This window comes from Heliconius melpomene, chromosome 7 (genome assembly GCF_056956725.1).
Source record: "Heliconius melpomene rosina isolate 202511_hmr_F chromosome 7, ASM5695672v1, whole genome shotgun sequence".
NCBI lineage: Eukaryota > Metazoa > Arthropoda > Insecta > Lepidoptera > Nymphalidae > Heliconius > Heliconius melpomene.
This window is the reverse complement of record NC_140395.1, coordinates 10,480,652-10,503,201: the sequence shown is the minus strand read 5'-3', so window position 1 is coordinate 10,503,201 and position 22,550 is coordinate 10,480,652. Positions and strand designations below refer to the sequence as shown.

Below are 22,550 nucleotides of genomic sequence, written 5' to 3'. Positions count from 1 at the left end.
ATATCAAATAAAATAAGAAGAGAATCAAAGTGTATTTTAAATTAATTATAAACGACAAATAAAGTTCGAAAATGTATGAAAATTTATAAAACCGTCAACGTCATCTGCCCGTTCGCGTCGGTCATACTGTGCCGCCCGCTAGGTGGCTAGGTCATTTGGAATCAGTGACATCTCCTTAATTATTTATTAGTATGTTATACAGTAAACTATAATTTCAATCTAGATAAAATGCTAAAAGTGACTATTATATTTATTTTCATATAAGGATGAATATCAAAACGTCGCGGTAGCGGTCGCGTAGCAACGACGGTTGTTATTAACATGGCAGAATAAATTGCATGTCAAATTAGAAAGTACTTTAAAATATATTAGTATATATGTGTAATGTAATGTTATATAGCCTATAGCACTTCTGAAGAATGCAGCTTTCATACAAAACAAAAACAATGAAAATCGGACCAGTAGATCCAGAGATCTTAGCGTTCAAACAAACAAACAAACAAACAAACAAACAAACAAACTCTTCCGCTTTATTATATTAGTATAGATAGTATAGATATGAAAAAAATATCAGAAAGGACAACTTGGCACGTACATACCAAGTTGTTTCGCATTTATTGACATTCAAGCTGCATACGTTAATAGATTACAATGCAGCAAAGTTCTGCCAACCTAACTACTTACTGGAAGAATAAAGACCTATTTCAATAGTCAAAGCTGTATTTTTAAGTCAATGTTTTATTATAATAATAGTAATAATCGCGTCCCTTATGATTGATAGTGCTAGACACTGTGTTTCTGAATTCAAATAAGAGAGTCTAAAGTAAAAAAATACTTATTATTATTTAATACTTTTAAAAGCTTCTTTGAGCGATATCTAAAATGATAAAAATAAACTTCACGCCGTATCCCGCACACAGCAGGGTAGACAGAGAGAACCTAGTGTTAAGACACTCCCATTCCCCATTTTTCGCCGAATTATTGATGACGCATTACGTGTAAACTAAGTGGGGATCAAACCCACAACCAGTAGCGTTTTCAATCACAACCTTGAGCTCCTGCGCCACGACGGGCCTCATAAATAATAATGGGACAAGATTAGCTAATATTTTAAGTATAGGAGCTACAATTTTACTGTATTAAAAACCACCACCACGATGGTTCTTACCCCATAAATCCAATGATAAGCAGTAATGGCCTCACCTAGTTAATTAGACTAACTGCTAACGTATCACTACGCTCAACCCTGTGTGAGGAAATCTGAGATGATTTTGGCCCACATTCAAAGTGTTTAAACAAGGATTTATATTGATTATGCAGCATGAATATTCGATTAAGGCTGCCTAGGTCCAGTGGGAAAAAACTGATTTTAAATCCGACGGTTGTGGATTCGATGTCAAATGAAATTAGTGTGTTTTTTCTCGCTCTGGTGAGATAAATTGAAAGGAACGGAAATGGTTTAATGGGAACGGAGTATCTTAACACTAGTTTCTCAGGTTCCCTTTGCCTACCGTGCTACGTGCTAGAAGGAAGATAAAATCTTAATATGATATTTGAGCATTTTTATTAACATGAGATTATTCTGTCTTTTCTATTTTATACACTAGAGATGCTTAAAGTCAAAAGAATCTATACTAATTTAACTTTGAAGACATTTAATAAATTTTTAACAGGTGGTTTTGAACCAGTAACTTCTGTACTAAGCGATGGCTGCAGCGTGACGGTACCAATAAATTATTCTACACAATAAAAGGGCTTGTCAGGTCGTAATAGAGAATGACAGCTCGAGCACAACACATTTCTAACAAGTTTGATGTCTAATCTATTATATTGTGCTTTCTTCATATATATTTATTTTAGATTTTTTTATAGTTAAAAGTAGCAAGTACTTTAAATGTTAACAGTTTAATATGTAAACATTATTATTAATTTTGTTGATATATATATTTTAGATTTGTAAGTAGGGAGATGAATGTAAATGCTGACACCTTTTTTTAATTTTTAAAAATAATGCTACATAATAAGATAGATAAAAAGGCACAGTTAGGTTGTTAAATGTTGTTGAGAAATCGATTACAAGTATAGAGACTATCGTGTCGCATTGAGACACCGTCACTAAAACGCGATGGTTGCGAATTCGAACTCTACTCTCTTTTACGATAAAGCAAGGAATCTTCGGTATCTCATCACGCCGTATTTTGTAACCGCAGAAGAAGTAGTTTCGAGGTTCTTCCCGCCTACTCTACTAAAACTAAAAAATATGAAAATAAAACTGTTAGAGGCCGTCGTATTGCAGTTAACACTAGGTTCCGAGGTTCCCTTTACCTACCTTGCTATCTGCAGGATACAGCTTGAAGCTTATTTATCTACGATCTATGAAGATCAAAATCAAAAATATGACATTCCACATACATTGAACTTTCGAACATTAATTCACGTATAAATAATATTTACAAATGAACAAAGTATTTGGTATTGTTTATATTCAAATACTTTCTTAATAGAATGTGTGGTCGTTACAAACGATAGAACTAATTCATTCGTCGCTTATTATATTCGTTAGTTTAAAAATAAAAGTAATAAAAGAGTATTACGCCTACAGCTATTTACGTTTTTAAAGTTTATAAAACTGGTCTAGTGCGAGCCGTAATCGCTCATCGATGGTTCCGTACCGCTTTCAGGATTGTAGGTAAACGGGAAGTACCTACAACTTATAAAAATGACAACTTTAAGCTTCCGATCGTAAGCACGCAATTTACATGAAATATATATCAAAATTTAAGTTTCTAAAGCTTTTTCTTCTGTAATATACTTAACTAAAATTACCAATTTCTAAAAACTAAGCCTCATATCTTTTAAATGCGTTGACTTGAGTCGAAAGAGAGAGAGAGAGAGAGAGAGAGTGCGAGTATGTCTCTAAGATATATTAAGAAAAATGATCAAAACACTCCTGTTTGTCTGTTTATCAATCTATTTGAGCTCATCTGTCGAGAATGACAGGCAGGCAGACGGACAAAAAAGTGTGCTTTTAAGAATTATGTTTTTTCTTTTGAAATGTGGAATCCTAAAACTAAATTGAATCATATCAAAACAAATAAACAATAACATAACATGTTTTGTTTTATACTAAAATAATTACACAAACATTTGTTTTAAAACAAATTGTTTTATTGAGATTGATCGGGTAATAATTTAATAATACTAAAAGTGAATACAAAACGCGTGGGCTTTTCATTTGTAAGTAATTATCGTAGAATGTCGTTGCTGATGGATGTGGGTGTGTGAAACGCCAAGTTATTTGTTTTTAATTAAAGTTTTGATTGGAAAGCTCTCTCTACGATATTTGATACACATTTTAAATATATAATTCTAGTATATTTGCAACATATGATTATATTAATTTTCCATTTAAAGGTAGTTGAAGTCTATTAACAGCTAGCTTTTCCAAAGGCAAGTCGAAAGCTCGTCTAATCTATTCTCTTATTATAACTGTTCATTGCTAGCTATAGAAAAGATAGCACATGGGCCCCTCTTCACCCACAATTATTACTTGGTTCTGCCAATAAGTTAAATAATGTCTTGAAAATGAGCAAAAATCAGAGCTTACAGACTATTACAATATATTCTCTGACTGGCGTGTATGCAAGAGGGTAAATAAAAACATATTTATAAATATACTAAGTTACTTCAACCTGTTACCATTCACTTAAGCCTTAAAACATACAGACAGGTGGGGTGAAATATAAAACAATGGGAGTCTGGAATCAACACAATGGAACCCCAAACCCCATTGACACTTTTTTTACATATATTATGTATATCTATTTATATATATCTTAGACTAGCGGACCCGGACGCGGCTACGCCTGCTTGAAATATAAGAATATAATTTCTATAGAAATATAATTTCAATCTAGAGAATCCTTATTTTCATAAGGATGAATATCAAAATGACGCGGTAACGAACGCGGTCGCGTAGCGACGACGGTTGTTATTAACATGGCAGAATAAATTGCATGTCAAATTAGAAAGTATTTTAATTTATTAGTATATATGTGTAATGTAATATTATATAGCCTATAGCACTTCTGAAGAATGCAGCTTTCATACAAAACAAAAACAAAGTAAATCGATCCAGTAGATCCAGAGATCTTAGCGTTCAAACAAACAAACAAACAAACAAACAAACAAACAAACAAACAAACAAACAAACAAACTCTTCCGCTTTATTATATTAGTATAGATTCTACAGGATGGTGGTAGGAATGTATATCATGCATTATTTAAAACATTTTTCCTTCTTGAATGTTCTGGTTATACAGTATGTGTCGCTAAATATCTGTATTTAATACAAAAGCTTTAATAGTTATAACTTAAAAGCGTTCAGGGCTCATTGCTTCAGAGTTTCTCTGTAAGCACGATATTATTACATTCGAGTTAGTACTATACTATTAGATACTATATTATATTCGAGTTTTGGGATTATATTTAAATTATTTTTATTTCTCATCCCCTGATAGACAAAGCGCAGCGTTAAGTTCCGCCACTCAACAATGCGTTGAAGATGAAATCTTTACACACTAGTTTCCCTCTTCCTACCCTGCTAAAAGTCAGAAAGAAACATGACGCTATATAAAAAAACGTATCCTTAACGTATCCTTAAAATAAAAAAAATGGATATAGGTCAAAGGACTAAGTGTGCCTTGCGGATATTAGTTGTTAATGCAGACGTGTTTTCTGGCGAGAATCGTGATAAAAGTGCATTTTCGAATGTGGGACAGACCGCTTGTAAAATGTTCCTTTGTAATAACCCAAATTGTACATACAAGCAGGAAAATAATGCCTTCTCATTTATATTTCAAACTAAAATCTAACTTTTATTTTATAGGTTTCCTTACTTACTTTAATTAAGATGAAAAACATAACAAAAAATTAAAAAAATATATTTATATTATGCCAATAATAATATACATGTACAAAAGTATAAAAATTAAATGGGTTAATTAATGTCCGTGATTGGGATTCGAACCCATGACACGTTGTCCTACTACGCTACGTATTCTACATATAAATATATTAAAAGCTCGACTCGATAGATAACAATGACGAGAGGTCAATAACCTCTGTATAATTAAAACATTTTAAAATAAATTATTACACGTCTGTTTTCTGACCTTCGTGCTAAAGATGCGTTTATAATTTCATATATTTATATTTAACGTTCAGCTTTATAAAATAAGCTTATATGACATTTATGTACGTAATTAATTATTTATAGAGGCCAGTCGCTCAGGGGCACAAACATAAGGCTAACGTGATAGGCTGTGGGTTTGATTCCCAGTCAAGATAATGAAATATTTAATATTTTGCTTTTCTTCGCTTCTTGGAAAGTGGGTAAAAGAAGATCTGAAAATTAAGGTCAAGGTGAAGATCAAGGGATATCAGCTGACTGCAAAAACAATACTTGTGGGTTCGATTCTCTTTCGTGGAAATGAATCATTTTAATTTCTGTTAAGGCAAGCACAGCCTTGAATTTCGATAAGTGAAATTTGTCCTTAGCTGCCTACTTACTTATATAAAAATATACATTTTTCTTTAACATATATTCCCCTTTTATTACTCTAAGATAAACAATTGAATCATAGTTGCGATAAAGCGATGTAAAATCTCGCAAATAGCATTTTATAGGTAACAAACCAACACTATGACGTAAATTGCTCTATAATATTGTAATTAAATCAAGATCAATGACTTCGTTTTATTTTAAGCTTTCTGGAAATTTATGTATTGCGTGAGTTAAACAATCTGGTGGAGGTTAAATAATTGTTTTTAGCTAAAATGTTTTTTTTAATTATAAAGTAGCTCTGACAAGTGAATTTCTGATAGTTCAGCGTTAAGTTATGCCACTCAACACGCAATGCCTCCAGAATTCGGCAGAAAGTGGGGAATGGAGTGCACTAGGTTCCCTCTGCCTACTCTGCTGATACAGCGTGCGGGATACAGTGTGAAGCTGATTGGATTTTTTTTATTTATTCTCTTTCAGCACATGGGCAAAGCTGTAGGTAAAAGCAAGTATTGGATAAAATAAAAAACTAAAATAAGCCGGCAAAGCAAAAAATAAAATAATAAACTATTCGAATTTTAAAAATAGACTATTAATATAAAAATAACCTATTCTTTGTCCTTCTCTTGAATATCTCAGCTTAAACTTATTGTAAAAGATTTCGAAGAAGCGGATTAAAAACCACTCTAAAAACGATTAAGATTTTTCAATTTTATTTATTCCACTGATCAATTGCATAAATTAGCTCTATTTTGCTTAATCGTTTACAAAAAAACATTTAAAATGATATATAAAAATAATTATTAAAATACTAAGAGGTCAATCGTAGCGCAGGGTTATAATGTGCGACTGTAAAACCAACTGGTTGTAGGTTCGATCCCGACTCAAGGAGGTGAAATATTTATTTCAATTTATAATTCCATTTCTTCGCTCTGGCGTCGAGGCAAAAGCTCGGCGTTCAGTTCTGCCACTCAACATCCAATTCCCCAAGAGTTCGGCAGAAAGTGGGGAACGTAATGTCTTAACACTAGGTTTCCTCTGCTTACCCTCTTGATTTATTTTGATTTAAAATACTAAGTACAAAATTTTAATAAGATTCGACATTCACCTTGGTAAAATCTTTCGTTCTCTCCAATTAAACAAGACGTGTGAATAAGACAGTACAAACATAAGATAGATCGCTCATCACGCATAGTTAAGTATAAACTTTTCAATCCCTCTCGCCTTACTAATGTTATTTTTAGTGAATTGTATAATAAATAACGGGCTGTCTATGGGTGTTCCGTTTGGTATTCCTTAATACTCAAAACACGTTCGTATAACGACATTGTTTGAATTAATTTCTGTTAAGATATTAATTATTTATAAATTGTTTACTTTTTCTAGCTTAATGCTTTACCAGTATGTGGCGGTGTTGATAGGAGAACTAGAGTTAAGACACATCGTTCTTCATTTGGACATTAATTCGAGGCAAAGTTTTGACTGGTGGAACTCAACACTGCGCTTCCATCTAGCTAGAGACATCCATCCATCCATCCATCCATCCATCAGCCTTTCAACGTCCACTGCTGGACATAGGCCTCCCCTAATTCTCGCCACTTCGTCCGGTCCTGCGCCCTTTGAATCCAGCGGATTATGGTACACAATATATAATTTTGAACAAAACATTTACGGTAGTAACCAATTAATTATACTTCATTCCAATTATTATTTTCTTTAAAATTCACATTCTTATATATTTTTATCGTATTTTAGTAGATAAAGAGAAATAAATATTTTCAGCATTGTTTTTCGAAATACTACGTTTCGATCTAATATTAGTTTTTTATAGTATTAGATTCGAACGATTCCACACCCATTGTAATTACACAAAATATCACAAGAACATTAATTAAATATTTGCTATACATAAATTCTCCATTTTAAATTAAATCTCCCAAGATCTTACTCAATCAGTGTTCGTTCTCAGCTCATAACTAAACTAAAGTTATTCAATATTCTCCAACAAGGATACAGTCGACCCAGATGTATGCATGTTTCTATATAATAAACTGTATGTATGGTAACACTGCAAGCTGTTTTGACAGCGTGCTAATTTCCAAATGCAAATTATAGTTGCCAATATTTGAGTTTAAGTTGTAGAAATGACGTTTAGTTTTAGTTCTTTGATAGCATTTTCAATAGTAAATGATTTTTTGAGAGATTATTTGGATACGGATTTCTTTACTTTCCGCCAAATTTTTCAAAACAATGCATGTTCAGTGGCAAAACTCTATGACGAGCTTTATCTTGTTACCAGAGCGACTAAAATAAATTCATCCACCCGAGTGGGAATTATTGAATTTTAAAAATTTTTACTCCAGTCTAGCAGTGTTCTTTATATATTATAAAAGTGAGAAAATAATATAAATAGTACGGCAATGTATTTACCATTTACTAATTGGCATTTTAACCTTCAATTTCTGTTGTAAAAACAAACAACTGGTACAATAAAAAATAAAAAAAAAAACAGTAAAAAATTATAAACTTAACAATGAATAACAAAAATTAAATATAGTTTATTATTTCAAGTCCTGGAAACGCAAAACAACGCAAGTTTAAAAAATTAAACACATACAAGTTGACCGAGCATTTTTCCGCGGTAACTAATGAGGTTCTTCCCAACTGAGCACACAACTCACGTAGGAACAAATTGCTTGCAATGTACTATTCTGTGTGTGCATGTTGGTACCACTGCGCGAACTTCTTTTGAACTAGACAATGGAATAGCATTGTTGATGCTGGATTTAGCTGGATTTTGTCTAGATTTGTGGAATTTAATGTTGGCAGTTGTGGAGCGGTTGTATAATTAATGAATAAACTCGAAATAAATCGAAATCGAAAATCGAAACTCGAAAAAAAGAAATAATTATTTATACAAATTTTGCTACTAAATACAATTCGAAAAAGTGAAATCTCTCTTTTTAATCAATTTTTAATAAACTGATTTTAATTTATTTTCTATTTTTTGCATGTAATAACGACGACGAAATTTATTGTAATAACGACACGACATTGTACTAGTAAAGTTAATTAAAAAGGATATATATATAATTTTCAATTATATTTATTAAAATATGTACTATAATCAATATCGTTGTAAATATTTCAGAAACATATGGATATAATATCATCTTTGTCAATTGTGGAACTACTTTGTTCGTCCCTTTGAAGTCCCATATCTTTGAAATTTGACGCTCCCATGAATAAATAGATATCAAAACTATCCTATTATATAAAATATCTTCATTAATAAATCAAATTTCTTACATCAAAAGTATTTTATTCTAAATTATTATTAAGAAGGTGTCCCTTCACAGCACTAACTAGTACCAATTAAAAGATTCATGCCCTAATTTGTCATGGCGTTCCATATCATTTAGTTTTCTGGTTATAATTTTATACGTCTCAAAGGAGTCCAGATTATAAATTGGGCAACTCATTAAATGAGAAGAGAAGAAAATGTGGATTTTTTTCTAATACAGACATTTTCCTATAATATAATTCTACAAGGCGATGCGCTATTTTAGCATCGTATATTTTTATGGGAAAAATTTGAAAATTAAAGTGATATAACAATCTTAATGGTGCTACTAACCATTAATATGTCTAGCGATAAGTAACCTACTAAGTATCACGAAATTCGTGTAAATGCAGGTGTTGAAAGTTGAGAGTATAAATAATTTTGTGACCGCCATAAGTCACTTGGAGCTGATAACCCAGAAAATTTTTGTATGAACAAAAAAGTTTAAACTAAAAGTAATTTTAAAGGTATAGTATAAGAACATTCATTTGAAATACTCATAGTGTAAAGACGTGCTAAGATTATCCATGGTTTTCGGTTCAAATACAATATGCATTATTTAGACTAAAAACCGTTATACCAATCAATGTTTTTGTCTTTACACAAGCGTGGGTCTATAAATTCGATAGATTGTGGGTTCGATTCTGACTCAAAAAAATTAAAGATTTTAATATTTTCATTTTTGCACTCTGGTAACGTGGTAAAACGCGATGAGGAGTTCCTCCACTCAATTCACAATGCCTTCAGCATACGGAGGAAACCCTGGAAAGGGAATAATGTGAGCGGAGTGTATAAGGTTCCCAGGTTACCTCTTCCTACCTAGCTATGTGCGGAATATAGCGTGAAGCTAAAAAAAAAATGTATGCGACAATTGAAAGTCATTACGGCCCTATAATGAAAACAGGTTAAAATAGATCCTGCTAGTACCATCACCGCATTCAACTCACGTACGGGCCATACTGACTCATCTTTTCGTAACGCCATTGGAAATTTAAATTCTCGACATGACAAAAGTTCATATAAGATAATAACCTTACTGATGACATTCTTAAGGCGTCAAACTATTTCTTTCCGATAAAAACGTCAATTTTATTGACATTTTTATCTGTGAATCTATAGTATTCTAATATATGTAGATTTGTCATTTTATCTTGTTTTACAATCATAGTCAATGTTTTTTAAATTGGACAAACGATAAAATAGTTGTATGTACTTTATTTTAATATCTTTAGATCTATTCGCACACCTGGAATTTCAAAAATACTTGTATATGTACAGTTTTTTTGAAAATTAGATAAATTCAAATATAAAAACGTACTCGTAGATTAATTTGACAATTTTTGGATCAATTTCCAGAGGAATTCCAAAGAGATCAAAATTGAAATTACTACATAGATCTTAAATCTATATATATAAAATCGAAAGGTCACTCACTCATCACGAAATCTCAGAAACTACATGTGCTAGGAATCTCAAATTTTGCATAGGAGTTACTTATAGGACGTTTATCTGAGACGGGTATTTGCAATATTCGACTTCTAAGGGGTTGTTTTTGGGGTTGAAAGTTTGTATGAAACTTCGTTACTACAAATGCTAGGAGTCTCAAATTTTGCATGGACATCACTTATACGTCGTAGGTACTCATGGAGACAGAAATTAATAATAACGTAGTTCACGCGGGCGAAACCGCGGGCGGGCCGCTAGTAGTTTTATATTCACAAGTAAGACTTTTACAACATTTATATCGTAAACTTGGATACATTAAAAGCTAGTAACGTCTAATCGCAATTTGCGCGACACAAATAGGCTGGAACTGGGTTAGCACTGAGAGAACACTTTAAATCTTCATTAGCAGATAATTGTATCACATTTAATAAAATGGCGCAATGAATAATACTTTATACCAGGAAATCTATATTTATTATTTATAATATAATAGAAAATGTTCTTGTGTTCGTCTGTTTGTCTATGCATTTGTTAATGCTAATCTCAGAAACGGCTTAACCGATTTGAATGCAGTTTTCATTATTCTATTTACGTAAGCTTCTTTTAGCATATAGTGTTTATTAATTTCCATCGGTTCACAAATAAAAAAAATATGTCAAAATGTTGTTGCAATCGACAATTTTGCTATAAAATAAGAGATTTAATAAATAAATTGGCTAAAGATAGGCTAGAAAATAAATAAATAATACAAGCGGGCGAAACCACGTGGGGGTCACTAGTCTAAAGTCTATTTCACGGTAGTGCAATAAAAGTAAATATAAATTTAATGATTATATTGCAAACAGCAATTTACAGGACATTTATGTTTAATATAATTACGATTATTGCTTGAAAGGGCACCCTATTATGAAATGTACGATGGAACGTTTTGTACGTGGAAATGTTTATTTAGAAATGAATGTTTATTGTCCACGTCGAATCTATTATGATTGCGTTTTTAGAGCTAATTAAATTAATATAGGCCGTAGTGGCACAATGGTACAGTATTTGATTGTAAACGCGATGTTTGTGGGTTCTATCCTCACTGGGGGATTGAATGGTTTTTAAGATTTTTTTTTTCGTTTCCCGGCTCAGCGTGACATTGAGATCTGCTATATAACACACTATGTCTCGAACATTGGACAGAAAGTGGAGAACGGAGTGTTTAAGCACAATTTTCTCTTTGTCTACCCTATTATATGCGGAAAACAGCGTTAAGCTATTTTAGTACATATTTCTATGAAGTTAACTAATGTATTGCAGTGTATATAGAGTGTAACACTGCATTTGTCACTTGCAAAACATGACACTTTACAAGACGCAAATCTGTCTTATCTTGTTGCGATTTAATGAGAAATATATAAATAAATTAAACATTATTTTTGAAATATCGTTTTTTTTTTTAATTTTTGATAATTTTTAAATAAAATTCGTCAGTTATCCAGCCAGTCCAAAGCCAGATGTGGAGAAGGGACACAAGCAAACTACAAAAGCGACAGGTTGTGGGTTCCATTCTCACTCGAGGATATAAAATACGCAGTACTTCCCGAATTCCACTAGAATTCCTCCAACGGAAAATGATGAATGAACAAATGGAGATCTGAAATGTCTTAATGGGAACAGTATGTCTTAACAATAAGTTCCCAGGTTCCCTTGGATATAGTGTAAAACTAAAAAAAAGAAAGTAATCCCATATATTAATTACGAAACACATAATTTCGTCACAGATTATTAGCATAGAAGCTACAATAACTAAGTGTCATGGAGTGTAAAACGATTCTCATGTCACGTCTTCGGAATTAATTACTCCCTAATTGTAATTTACTGTCCTTAGACCTTGTTTGCACCCACGACTTTGTCGTTAAACTCTTGTGAGAAACATCAACAGAAGTACTATATAACAAATCGATTTTTTGTATAATACAAACATATTAATAGTGTTTCGCTAGTGGATCTTTATGCTTTTTTCCACATAGCAGGTTAGTTAGAGGGAACCCTGTATTAAGAAATTCCAGCACAATTAAAATAATAATAACCGATTCCCCGAAAGGGGATCGAACCTAGAACTATCACTTTTGTAGTCAGACTCTTGATAGTATATAATGAATGTCTCGTATTATTATATTACAATTTACTTCTATATAAATATGTTATAATAATTAAAATAAAAATATCTCCCAGAATTAATGCATTCAGAAAACAACTAATATCCTATTCCCCACATAATAAAATAACCCAAACCAAAGCTTAATTAGTTTTTACCATATTAAACAAGGGTTAAATACACATTAGCCGTTGTTACCGTTTCAATGACGCAAAAACTGAGCGAACGACAAATGGTTAGTGTATTTTGTATGAAATTTATAATATTATGCGCGATAATAAAAATTGAAATTAATTATTAATTGGGGCACATAGGCGACTGTGAACGCGACAGGTTGTGGGTTCGATTCCCAATCGAGGAAATGCTCCTTCCTCTGGTAAGGTCCTCAATTCCTCAATTCCTTGCTCTGGTAAGGAGGTATAACACAGCGTCAGTGTGGCGGAAAACGTGGAACGAAAGTTTCTTAATGGGAACGGAGTGTCTTAATTCTAGAGGTCCAGGTTCCCTCAGCCTACTATACGCGTAGAGGGGTATAATTTTTGGGTAATACATGTCCCTTAAGTAGCTTCTTATAGGACCATTATTTAAAATCAACAACCATTCTTAAGATCAATCAAAGAGTATTCTAATAACAGCTTTTACAATAATAAAAAAAATGCTTTTGACAACGTATTTCAACCAAACAATTGAGCTATTTTTGTCGGCATCAAGTCTTTTTAGTCGTAAAAAATTCAAATTCTTCCAAACACCAGGTGTGACAAACCAATCACAATAAGATACAATACAAGATTCAATCTCCATTACAAATTTTTGTAAGCTACTGTTTTTTTTAAAAGAAACGTTTACGCTTCGAGATGAAGAATGTTTTTGTGGGTTCGGATCAAATAATAAATCTTCGTCACGGCCAAGTTCTGACATTTTAACAGGGACATAAAAGAACAGAGCTTCCTTAATATTATTCGTCCGGAATCTGGAAGGAAATTACAACAGAATTGACTGTCAATTTTTTTTTCTAATTAAATAGACGCCTCGCGAGCACTTTGATCGTGTAATATGAATTAATTTGGTTTTGGTTTGGTTAAGTTTGTTAAAATATTTTGATAATTTTTAGTTTTTTTTACAGTTTATATTATTTAGGTGTAAGATATAATAGTAGTAAAGGAGTGATACGCATTTGAATGTATAAAAAACCGGTTAAGTGTGAATCGGACTCGCCCCCCGAGGCTTCTGTAGCAATTTCAGGATTGTAGGACAACGGGAAGTACAACTTATATAAAAGTTGACAGAACAAACTTAAATTTGCGGCCGTATCTTACTCTGTATGAAATGAACTACAAAAATAAAAATTCGTGATGACTTTTTTTGAGAAACGCCTATGAATATTCACATTACAGATTTTTTTCTTTATTTATATTGTTAGATGAGGTTTTGGTTACGCAGCGAATTTCATACAAAATGCAGCAAAATCGATGCGTTTATGCAGTGCAATCAAAAAATATGCCCATTTTCTAGGTTCTATTTGTCCACCCTGGTGCATATACCAGGAGATGAGTCAAGTTCAAAAAAATAATCTTCTTCTAATCTTATAGTCATTCTTTTTATAAAATTCATATAATATGAAATTTTTCACCTGTCGCATATAATCTACATTACAAGTAGATTATACGCTATACAAGTTAATATCTAAAAATGCGCGTGTCATTACTAATATCGCTGACATAATTCATAGCCAGAATGTAGCCGCCTAAAATTTATATTTGGTATCTCGTGATGCATACACGATGTTAATAAAGTAGCGGGCAGGGTTGCCAGCCGTCCTAATCTTACTGGGACAGTCCTTATTTTAATATTTTTTAAAAGTCCCAGTTATCCAGTTACTTTGATGGTAACTTCTAATTATAATTGATTAGTAATATTTTTGGTTAAAAATTATACTATATTAGTAAAAATATATTTAAATAAAAAAAAATCAGCTTCATGCACACAGCTGGGTAGGCAGAGGGAACCTAGTGTTACGACACTCCATTCCTCACTTTCCGCTGAATTTTGAAGGCTTTGCATGTTGAGTGCTGGAACTCAACACCGTGCTTTACCTCGACACCAGAACGAAGAAATGGAAATATACATTAAAATAAAATCATTTATTTTATTTTCTCGAGTGGAGATTGAACCCACAACCGTCGCGTTACAGTCACATCTTTGTGCCCCTGGGCCACAACGGCCTTAAAAAAAGGTACCGGAATTACCTACTAGTAGCTAAAACTTAAAAGCTTGTTTTCTTTTTTTTTAACGATATATATTTAAAAAACTGTATAAACTGTCTCTGAACGTCTTCGTTCGTCAAAAACGTGGTAGCCCTGGTAGCGGGACAAAAATTAAAGCGACATGATGTAATGTTCGCTTTAGTGTACGCGTAATGCATACTTACTAGGTACGGTACATTTTTATACATATTATTATTATAATTTTATGATGACATTTTTGCTTCTTCATTTACTGTAAGAATTTTTTATTTAAAACATAAAGTCCTTTTATTTTATAAAAGTATTTTTTAAAATTTTACTAATAAACGTGATAGCCACGACCATTTCAACGAGGAACTTTCTTCATAAAATAGCCAAAAATATATATTTTTATTTTTTTTAATTGTACAAATGTAGTTTAATCATATTTTTATAACAATTATACTAATTAACCCACATATTCTAAAGATATTACATGGTTTTAGACCCATATATAATATTTGTCTCTCAATCAAAACTTTCCTCAAATTAAACTTCGATTCATTATCAAGCGCACCAAGTTTGAATCCAACACTGTTACACACGATGTATAATTTATACACCAGCTCGATTTATATGCATTGCGCAAGAAATCTGTTAACGATTAACATGAACGAGGATTGCATTAAACATGCCTGTGTTTTCTGATAAACTCCATGTAAATTGGGGACGTAAATGGAGTACCAAGGAAGTTACACTTCCGTCCCCCACTCTCCGCCGAATTCTGGAGGTATTGTGTGTTGAGTGGTGGGAATCAACGTCACGTTTCATTTCTTGGGTTGGGAATCGAACCCATAACCGGTCACGTTTATAACGGCACGCTGGCCTTAATAAGTATACATAGGTATAGTTTTTAAGCAATAATGTCAGTATCACGCGTCAAATCTGGTCCAGTAGCATCTCAACCATAGCTTCCAATCGCAACAAACAGATGAAAAGCTAAGATAATCAAACATCGACCTTGGCTGAGCAACGTCAGCAACTATACATGGAGATGAGATTTTTGTAGCAGAGATAAGACAGGCATCTTCGTCATATATAAAAAAAACTTTTTTCAGCTACATATAACTCCCAAATATTGTTAAGAAGATCAAATACATAACTTATGTACACAGTCTCTAATTTGTCCAAACTGGTAAATAAAAGACAAAAGGCAGCGTTAAGTTCCGCTATACAATAAGCATAACATCTAATTCAGGCATCTAGGAAATTAAACAACAGGGTGACTTGACATTGAGATCTGATGAGACTAATGTAAAGTGATAATTTATTCTCTCCGCTAAATCTATATATTTGTTACAGATTTTTTTCGCTTCACTGTGTATCCCGCACATTCCAGGGTAGGCAAAGGGAACCTGGGAATCTAACGTTTTGATTCTGACACCAGACCGATAAAAATATTTAATAACTAATTTCTTCAACTGGGAATCGAACCCAAAGCCTGTCACATTTACAATCACACGGTTAGCGTGTAGGTATTAAGAAATCAAATTGCTTTTTACATACAGTAGGAGGGCTTTGAATAACACTAGCTAATAATAAATAACCGCATCGACTGCACGTGTGACTCATATGATTAATCTCTTGGTTGCTGCTTTAAGGTTGGCTAAATTTTGATTTTCTTTAGGCTCTTTTGCGTAATTAGATGGCGGGAATGGCGAGCTATGATTAATCACCCTGTATACTGCCATAGACTAGGTCAGTAATCAGAACGAATAAATAATTAGTTATTTTATATATGCATTTTTTCACTTTCTCACTGTGTTCCCGTTCCTCCGAGTTCTGAAGGGATTGCGTTTTGAGTGACTGAACTCAACGCCGCGTCGTGCTCAACTTATGCCCTGAAGACGCCTTGAAGTCATTTATGAGAACAGAGAAGAAGGAATTTATGTCTTAAGGTAAAGTCTGGTAAACTTTTAAAATTGGAGAAAAGATGAGAAAGCCTCTATGTATCCCGCAAAAAAAAATCTAAAGTGTGATGATTACAAAAACATATCAGTCCCGGAAATCATTTGGTTACATAGGAAATATTTAATATTCCATACTAGTTCTGAGGCTTTGTGGTTATATTTGCATATGGTTGCTGACCACCAAACGTGACTCCAAGTTTACTTCATCATACATAAACGCATGTTATAAAACGCCTAATTTTGAATTAATGATTCCATCATTAATGAACATGCGGTTGTGGAAATGGTTGGAATATTAAAGTTTCCAAATAAATATCTTATATTTTTCTTTTAGCTTCATGTTTTTTGGTAGTCATATGGGTACGAATGTATCCTAGACCTAAAGTAAAAATGCTAGGTATGTTTTTCACTTTTTGGTAATTTTAATAATAAAAAATCTAAATGGGAAACAAACCTCGAACTATTGCTTTCACAGTCAAATTTACAATTTACAAGGCGTTTTTCATTTTTTATATCGATCGATCCACATATATGTACATACATACAATAAGAGCATCGAACTTTAATAAAGAAATCAATATAAAAATGGAGAAATTCTTTACATTGCAACCCAGTCAGTCCAAATTAAACCTTCTAGCGACTGACAATAAATTATCTGTGAGAAACACAGCATATGACGAATTGCCCACCGGCAGTATGAAAATAAATATTCTAGTTTGCAATTTACACAAATGGATATGTAGATCTGAAAGATAAAATGTTTTTGTTTGTTTGTACATACGTTCTCCATTATTTTTGTAATAAGATTTAAAGTGCGGTTAGTTTATTTAACAATTATATTTGAAGCCAGTCGTGATGCAGGGCACAAGCGTGCGTCTGTAAATTCGACGGGTTGTCAGTTCGATTACCACTCGCATAAATTAAATATATAATATTTTCTTTTATTTGCTTTGATAATGAGGAAAAATAGCGGCGTTGAGTTCCGCCACTCAACACACAAAGCCTTCAGGACTTTACAGAAATTGGAGAACGGAAGTGTCTCAACGGAAACGTAGTGTTTTAACATTAGGTTACCAGGTTCCCTCAGCCTATCCTGCTATGTGGAAGAAACAGCATAAAGCGATTCAATGTCAATGTCATTGTTGCACGGGTCCTTATTGGAGTGAAAATGTGATAATTGTGGGTTCGATTCTCGTTTGAGAAAGTGATTATTACCTTTTTTACGGGAAAAGTAAAGCGAAACCAATTGAGCTCAAAGTCAAAAAGTCATTAAAAATCTAAAGTTGTACACTTGAAATTTTAAAGGCACAAAGACTCAAGAGATTTAGGGATTATAAAGTCAATTCAAATCCAAGGTTTCATCAAATAGGCGTAGCTACTTCGACTATGATTTATAGCAGCCCGGAGTCAAAATCAATGAATCAATTTGTAACATTATTAATTAAATCTTTTATTCCATTCCCAATTTTCTTTCTCAATCTTGAAATATAATTCATTAAATTATTTAACTAAGCGTTTAGTCATTAGTCATGTTCTTGGATATCGTGATAAGATATTATTAGATTCATCTTAAGATCGTCGTAGTGCAGGGTCACCTTTACACTCACGCTTGTTCAACGGATATTAGTTCGATTCCCACTCAGTAAATGAAAAATTTAAAATTATAATTCTTTTGCTTTGATAACAAGACAAAACACGAAGTTGGGTTCCGCCATTAATATGCAATGCCTCAAGAACTCGGTAGACAGTAGGAAACGGAAATATATTACTGGGAACGATGTGTCTTAACGCTAGGTTCCCAGGTTCCCTCTGCGTACTTTGATTGGTGCGGCATTCAGCATGAAGCTAAAAAAATATTGGATTTATCTCCAGTAGATCAAGAAACGCAATTCTTGCATTATAATATAAAGGTTTTCTGGGTGGTCCACAGTTAAGTTGCGCTTTCTATCATTATCTTTAACATGTATAATTTACCCAACGTTAAATGTTGCGTTTAGATGATTATTAGGTAGGGAGGACGTGTGCTAGGCTGGTGGTCGTGTGTTTGTTTTTTTCTGTTATTTTTCTGATATTATAAAGTAGATTTTTTGCTGTTTTACACTGTATTCCGCACAAATCAGAGTAGGCATAAGGAACCTGGGAACCTAGTGCTACAACACTCCGTTCCTCACTTTTCCGTGTTTAGTGGCAGCCCTTAACGTTACGGTAATTACACAAGTATTAACAATTGTGAGTTCTTTTTATGGTTTAGGTAAATTACGTATTAATAGTTAAATTGTGTATAACAATGTCTTTAAGGAAAACATGTATTAAATTAAGTAACATAAATAAAGTTCAAGGCCATTCGTGGCGCAGAGGCACAGGCGCGTAACTGTAAACGCAACAGGTTGTGGGTTCGATTCCCAGGAATTTAAATATTTAATATTTTCATTCCTTCGCTCTGGTGTTGGAGCAAAGCGCGGCGTTGAGTTCCACCACGCAGCACACGAAGCCAACAGAATTTGGTCGAAAATGGGAAATGGAGCCTCTGCCTGATCTGCTATATGCGTATACAGAGTGAAGCTAAAAAAATATGCAAATAATAAAAGAAATACTTTTTTCTTATAAGAATTGCCAACAAATATCTATATATCCATAATTAAATTATACAAGAACGTTTAATTGCATCGCTAAAGCTAAATCTAAAAATAAATTTTATAGAAAATATCGAACTAAATACAACTTTTATATATTAGTTTTCTCGATAATGTTATTTTATTATACGATTCATGCAAATAGCCTATTATTAATTCTAAACGGCTATAACTAAATCGCCTACTGATTTTATAGCTTCCGAGAATATTGTCTAACATTTATAAGTTGATGAGTCAATATTCACTCTGCAAATATTTATTTATGATAGTAATAGCGATGATAGAAAGAAATGAGATGTGGAATTTTTTTATCTGTATGTTTGTATGTCTATATATTTTTCTAGTAACCTTCATTTTCATAATAAAACAGAAAAGAGACTAAATAATCCGTTTTCGCCTATTTTAGAAAGAGTGATTTGTAATAATTTGAATATTTAAGTCTTAAAATGTATTTAATACTAGTTTTGCCTGACTGAGTTTGCACGGGGAAGTTAATTTGAAGATTTGATAAAATAATATTTTGTTCCATTTCTATTAGTAAGCCATCATAGATTTCATCACAAAAATTGAAAAATAAAAATAACACTAATCACATATTAGAAACTGTTAATCAAAAAAAATGTTTATCAAAATACAATAGCGAAAACTGCATCCAAATCAGTTAAGTCGTTTCTAAGATTCGCGTAGCTATAGAAACGAAGAGACAGGCAACGATTAGTTATATTATTTTCAGTATATGCAAAAAACAACTCTCACTTTCTTAAACGTAAACAAAAAATATTTTAATCTTCGGAAGTTCACATTTTATTTTTATACCGTGCATCCCGGGGAGTTTTACGTGCCAGACATTTTACAAATTCTTATAAAATCATTTCATTATTTACTAGATTCTTTCTGCTATATGCGGGATAGAACGTATGTATAAATCAGGGTAGGCAGAGGGAACCTAGTGTTAAGACACTCCGTTCTCCACTTTTTGCCGATTTTTTCGGGCATTACATGTTGAAAGGCGGGATAGAAAATTAAACTAAAAAGATATATATAAATAAGCTAAGTTTGAAAGTTTTAATTTTTTACAAAACAAACAATTGCCAGATAATTCTGTAAAAATACGTAAAGTAAATGCTGTATTTATTATACATTAATTGTTATTAATGTTGCGAGTTTTGAAAATCTACAACAATTACGTGGGATACTTGTTGACATTGGAAACACCCGATCTGCATTACAATATTCATTTTATTAAACCAAAAAAATGTATAAAAGATGATGAAGAAAATGAATTCTTCATCTTCTTTAAAAATAAATTCTTCAACATTAAAATAAAGAAAAATAAAAACCAAAGTTATTCATTTTCAGATATACGTTATTTGTCTATGTTAGACATACTTTTCATAATTTCTCCTATAAAATAATTAAAAATCGTTATCCAGTATGAAAATAATCACCTAAGAAATTGCTGCTAAATTATTAATGGCAATACATAGCAACCTATGGCTGGAGTTTGTTGACATATTACTGAGCATGCGCAGTGCTATATCTATCCATAAACAATGAGTCCAGGACGAAATGGCTCATTAAAATTCCTTGAAACCTATTGATTTTATCGATCCTTATAAATTATCTATATATTTTATGGTAACCATATTCACATTTCTTTTATATGTTTTTACATTAATCATTAACATTTATAATATTTAAAAATTTGTTTAAAAACACAAAAAATACTTATTCTTTAGACGTTTTGACAATAATAATAAAAAATAATTGTTATTAATTTTATACAATTAGACAAAATCTCATACATTTAGACATAAAAGCTACTTACCGAAAGCACTCCATCGCGTTATACAAACAAACAGAACATATAATATTTCAGTGACGCCCTTGACGTTGCTCCTTCCCTCTGATCTACACCAACATTATCAAACACTTGTTAAACCCTTATCAGATAAACACTATCACTTCACGCCTCACCCGGCGTTTTTACGTCTGTCAAAATCACGTGGTCCACAGCCCGAAAGGAGAATATTTCGGGGAGAGACCGCTAAGGCGTTTGACTTTAACGAAACATATTCATTTCTCGTATATTTCATGTAGCGTTCTAACCTCCCACACAGTTCGCGAAGAACTAAGCGCAAGTTGTCGGTGCACGTGGCCGTAGCTTACGGCCGCCCTTCCAGTGCGATACGGGTCAGGGAAAAGAGACTTTCTTCCGACCAGTTTAGATGGTATTTCGCCTGGAAGCGAGGTCAGCCCAGGAAGATGAGCTAGAATATGGGACGATACAAAGTATTTTCGTGCTGGTGTCTAGTGCGTGCGAACTAAGGATGGGCTGCGGAAGCAAAATGCATTGAAGTTGCATCTCATGCTATTATTTTATCGGTTTTTAGTATTTTTTTAGTGTTTATTTAATTGTCAGTGAAATATAGCTTCTTAAATACTTGTTATCAGAATAAAAAATCGGGGCTATTGTTCCCAATATATTGGAAATGTTTCTCGCTTAGTGTTGTTCCTTTTTTTGTATTATTTTCAAGGATTTCGAAATGTTATATTCAGTTAGGCCTTTGTTAGTAAATGACTTGCGTTTCATATTGTTATTATGATTTTCGCTTTCGCTAAAGAGCCAGTTTATTGAAAAGGCAAATGTAAATATTGATGTAACGTCGTATTTGAATAGACTAGCGTGTATGCAATACGTAGTAGGGCCAACCCACGGGTCAGTAAACCGAGCGGTGTAAAGGCCACCGATACGTTATTATGTTTCATTTTTTTATATAATATCAGTTTCACGCTCTATCCCGCATATAGCAGGATAGGCAGAGGGAATCTAGTGTTAAAACACTCCGTTTCACACTTACCGCCGAATTATTCGGGACATTACGTCGTGTTTTCGCCTTATTGCCAGAGCGAAGAGAAGAAATAATAATTCGATCCTGCTAGTGGGAAACGAACCCAAAACTGTCGCGCTTACAGTCACAAGCTTGTGCCACTGTGCCGCGACGGGCTCAAATATATAATTTATTATTAATTTATCAGTAACAAGTAAAAGTCGTTATGAATAAAATCTTAAATAATGAGATCATGAAAGTGTTATATTAAACAATGTTTACACTTTTATCATGCGTTCCAATATTTTGACCTGAACTCTCCAATTCTTATCAATATCAATATATAATTCATAAGCTAGGTACAATACGTACTGATAATAAGCTAAAATAGATTAAAAA

The 22,550-nt window shown here is 32.7% G+C and overlaps 1 protein-coding gene across 6 annotated transcripts in view; it reads right to left on the bottom strand.

Moving 5' to 3' along the window:
• LOC146537816 (uncharacterized) overlaps positions 1–21,461 on the bottom strand; it is a 134,411-nt gene extending 112,950 nt beyond the window's left edge. For all 6 annotated transcript variants that reach the window (XM_085188957.1, XM_085188963.1, XM_085188959.1 and 3 more), the window contains exon 1: positions 21,149–21,461. In XM_085188957.1, coding sequence (XP_085045083.1) covers positions 21,149–21,162 — 14 coding nt within the window. In that variant the 5' untranslated portion in view covers positions 21,163–21,461. The remainder of the gene's footprint in view (positions 1–21,148) is intronic.
• Positions 21,462–22,550: the final 1,089 nt, after the last annotated feature.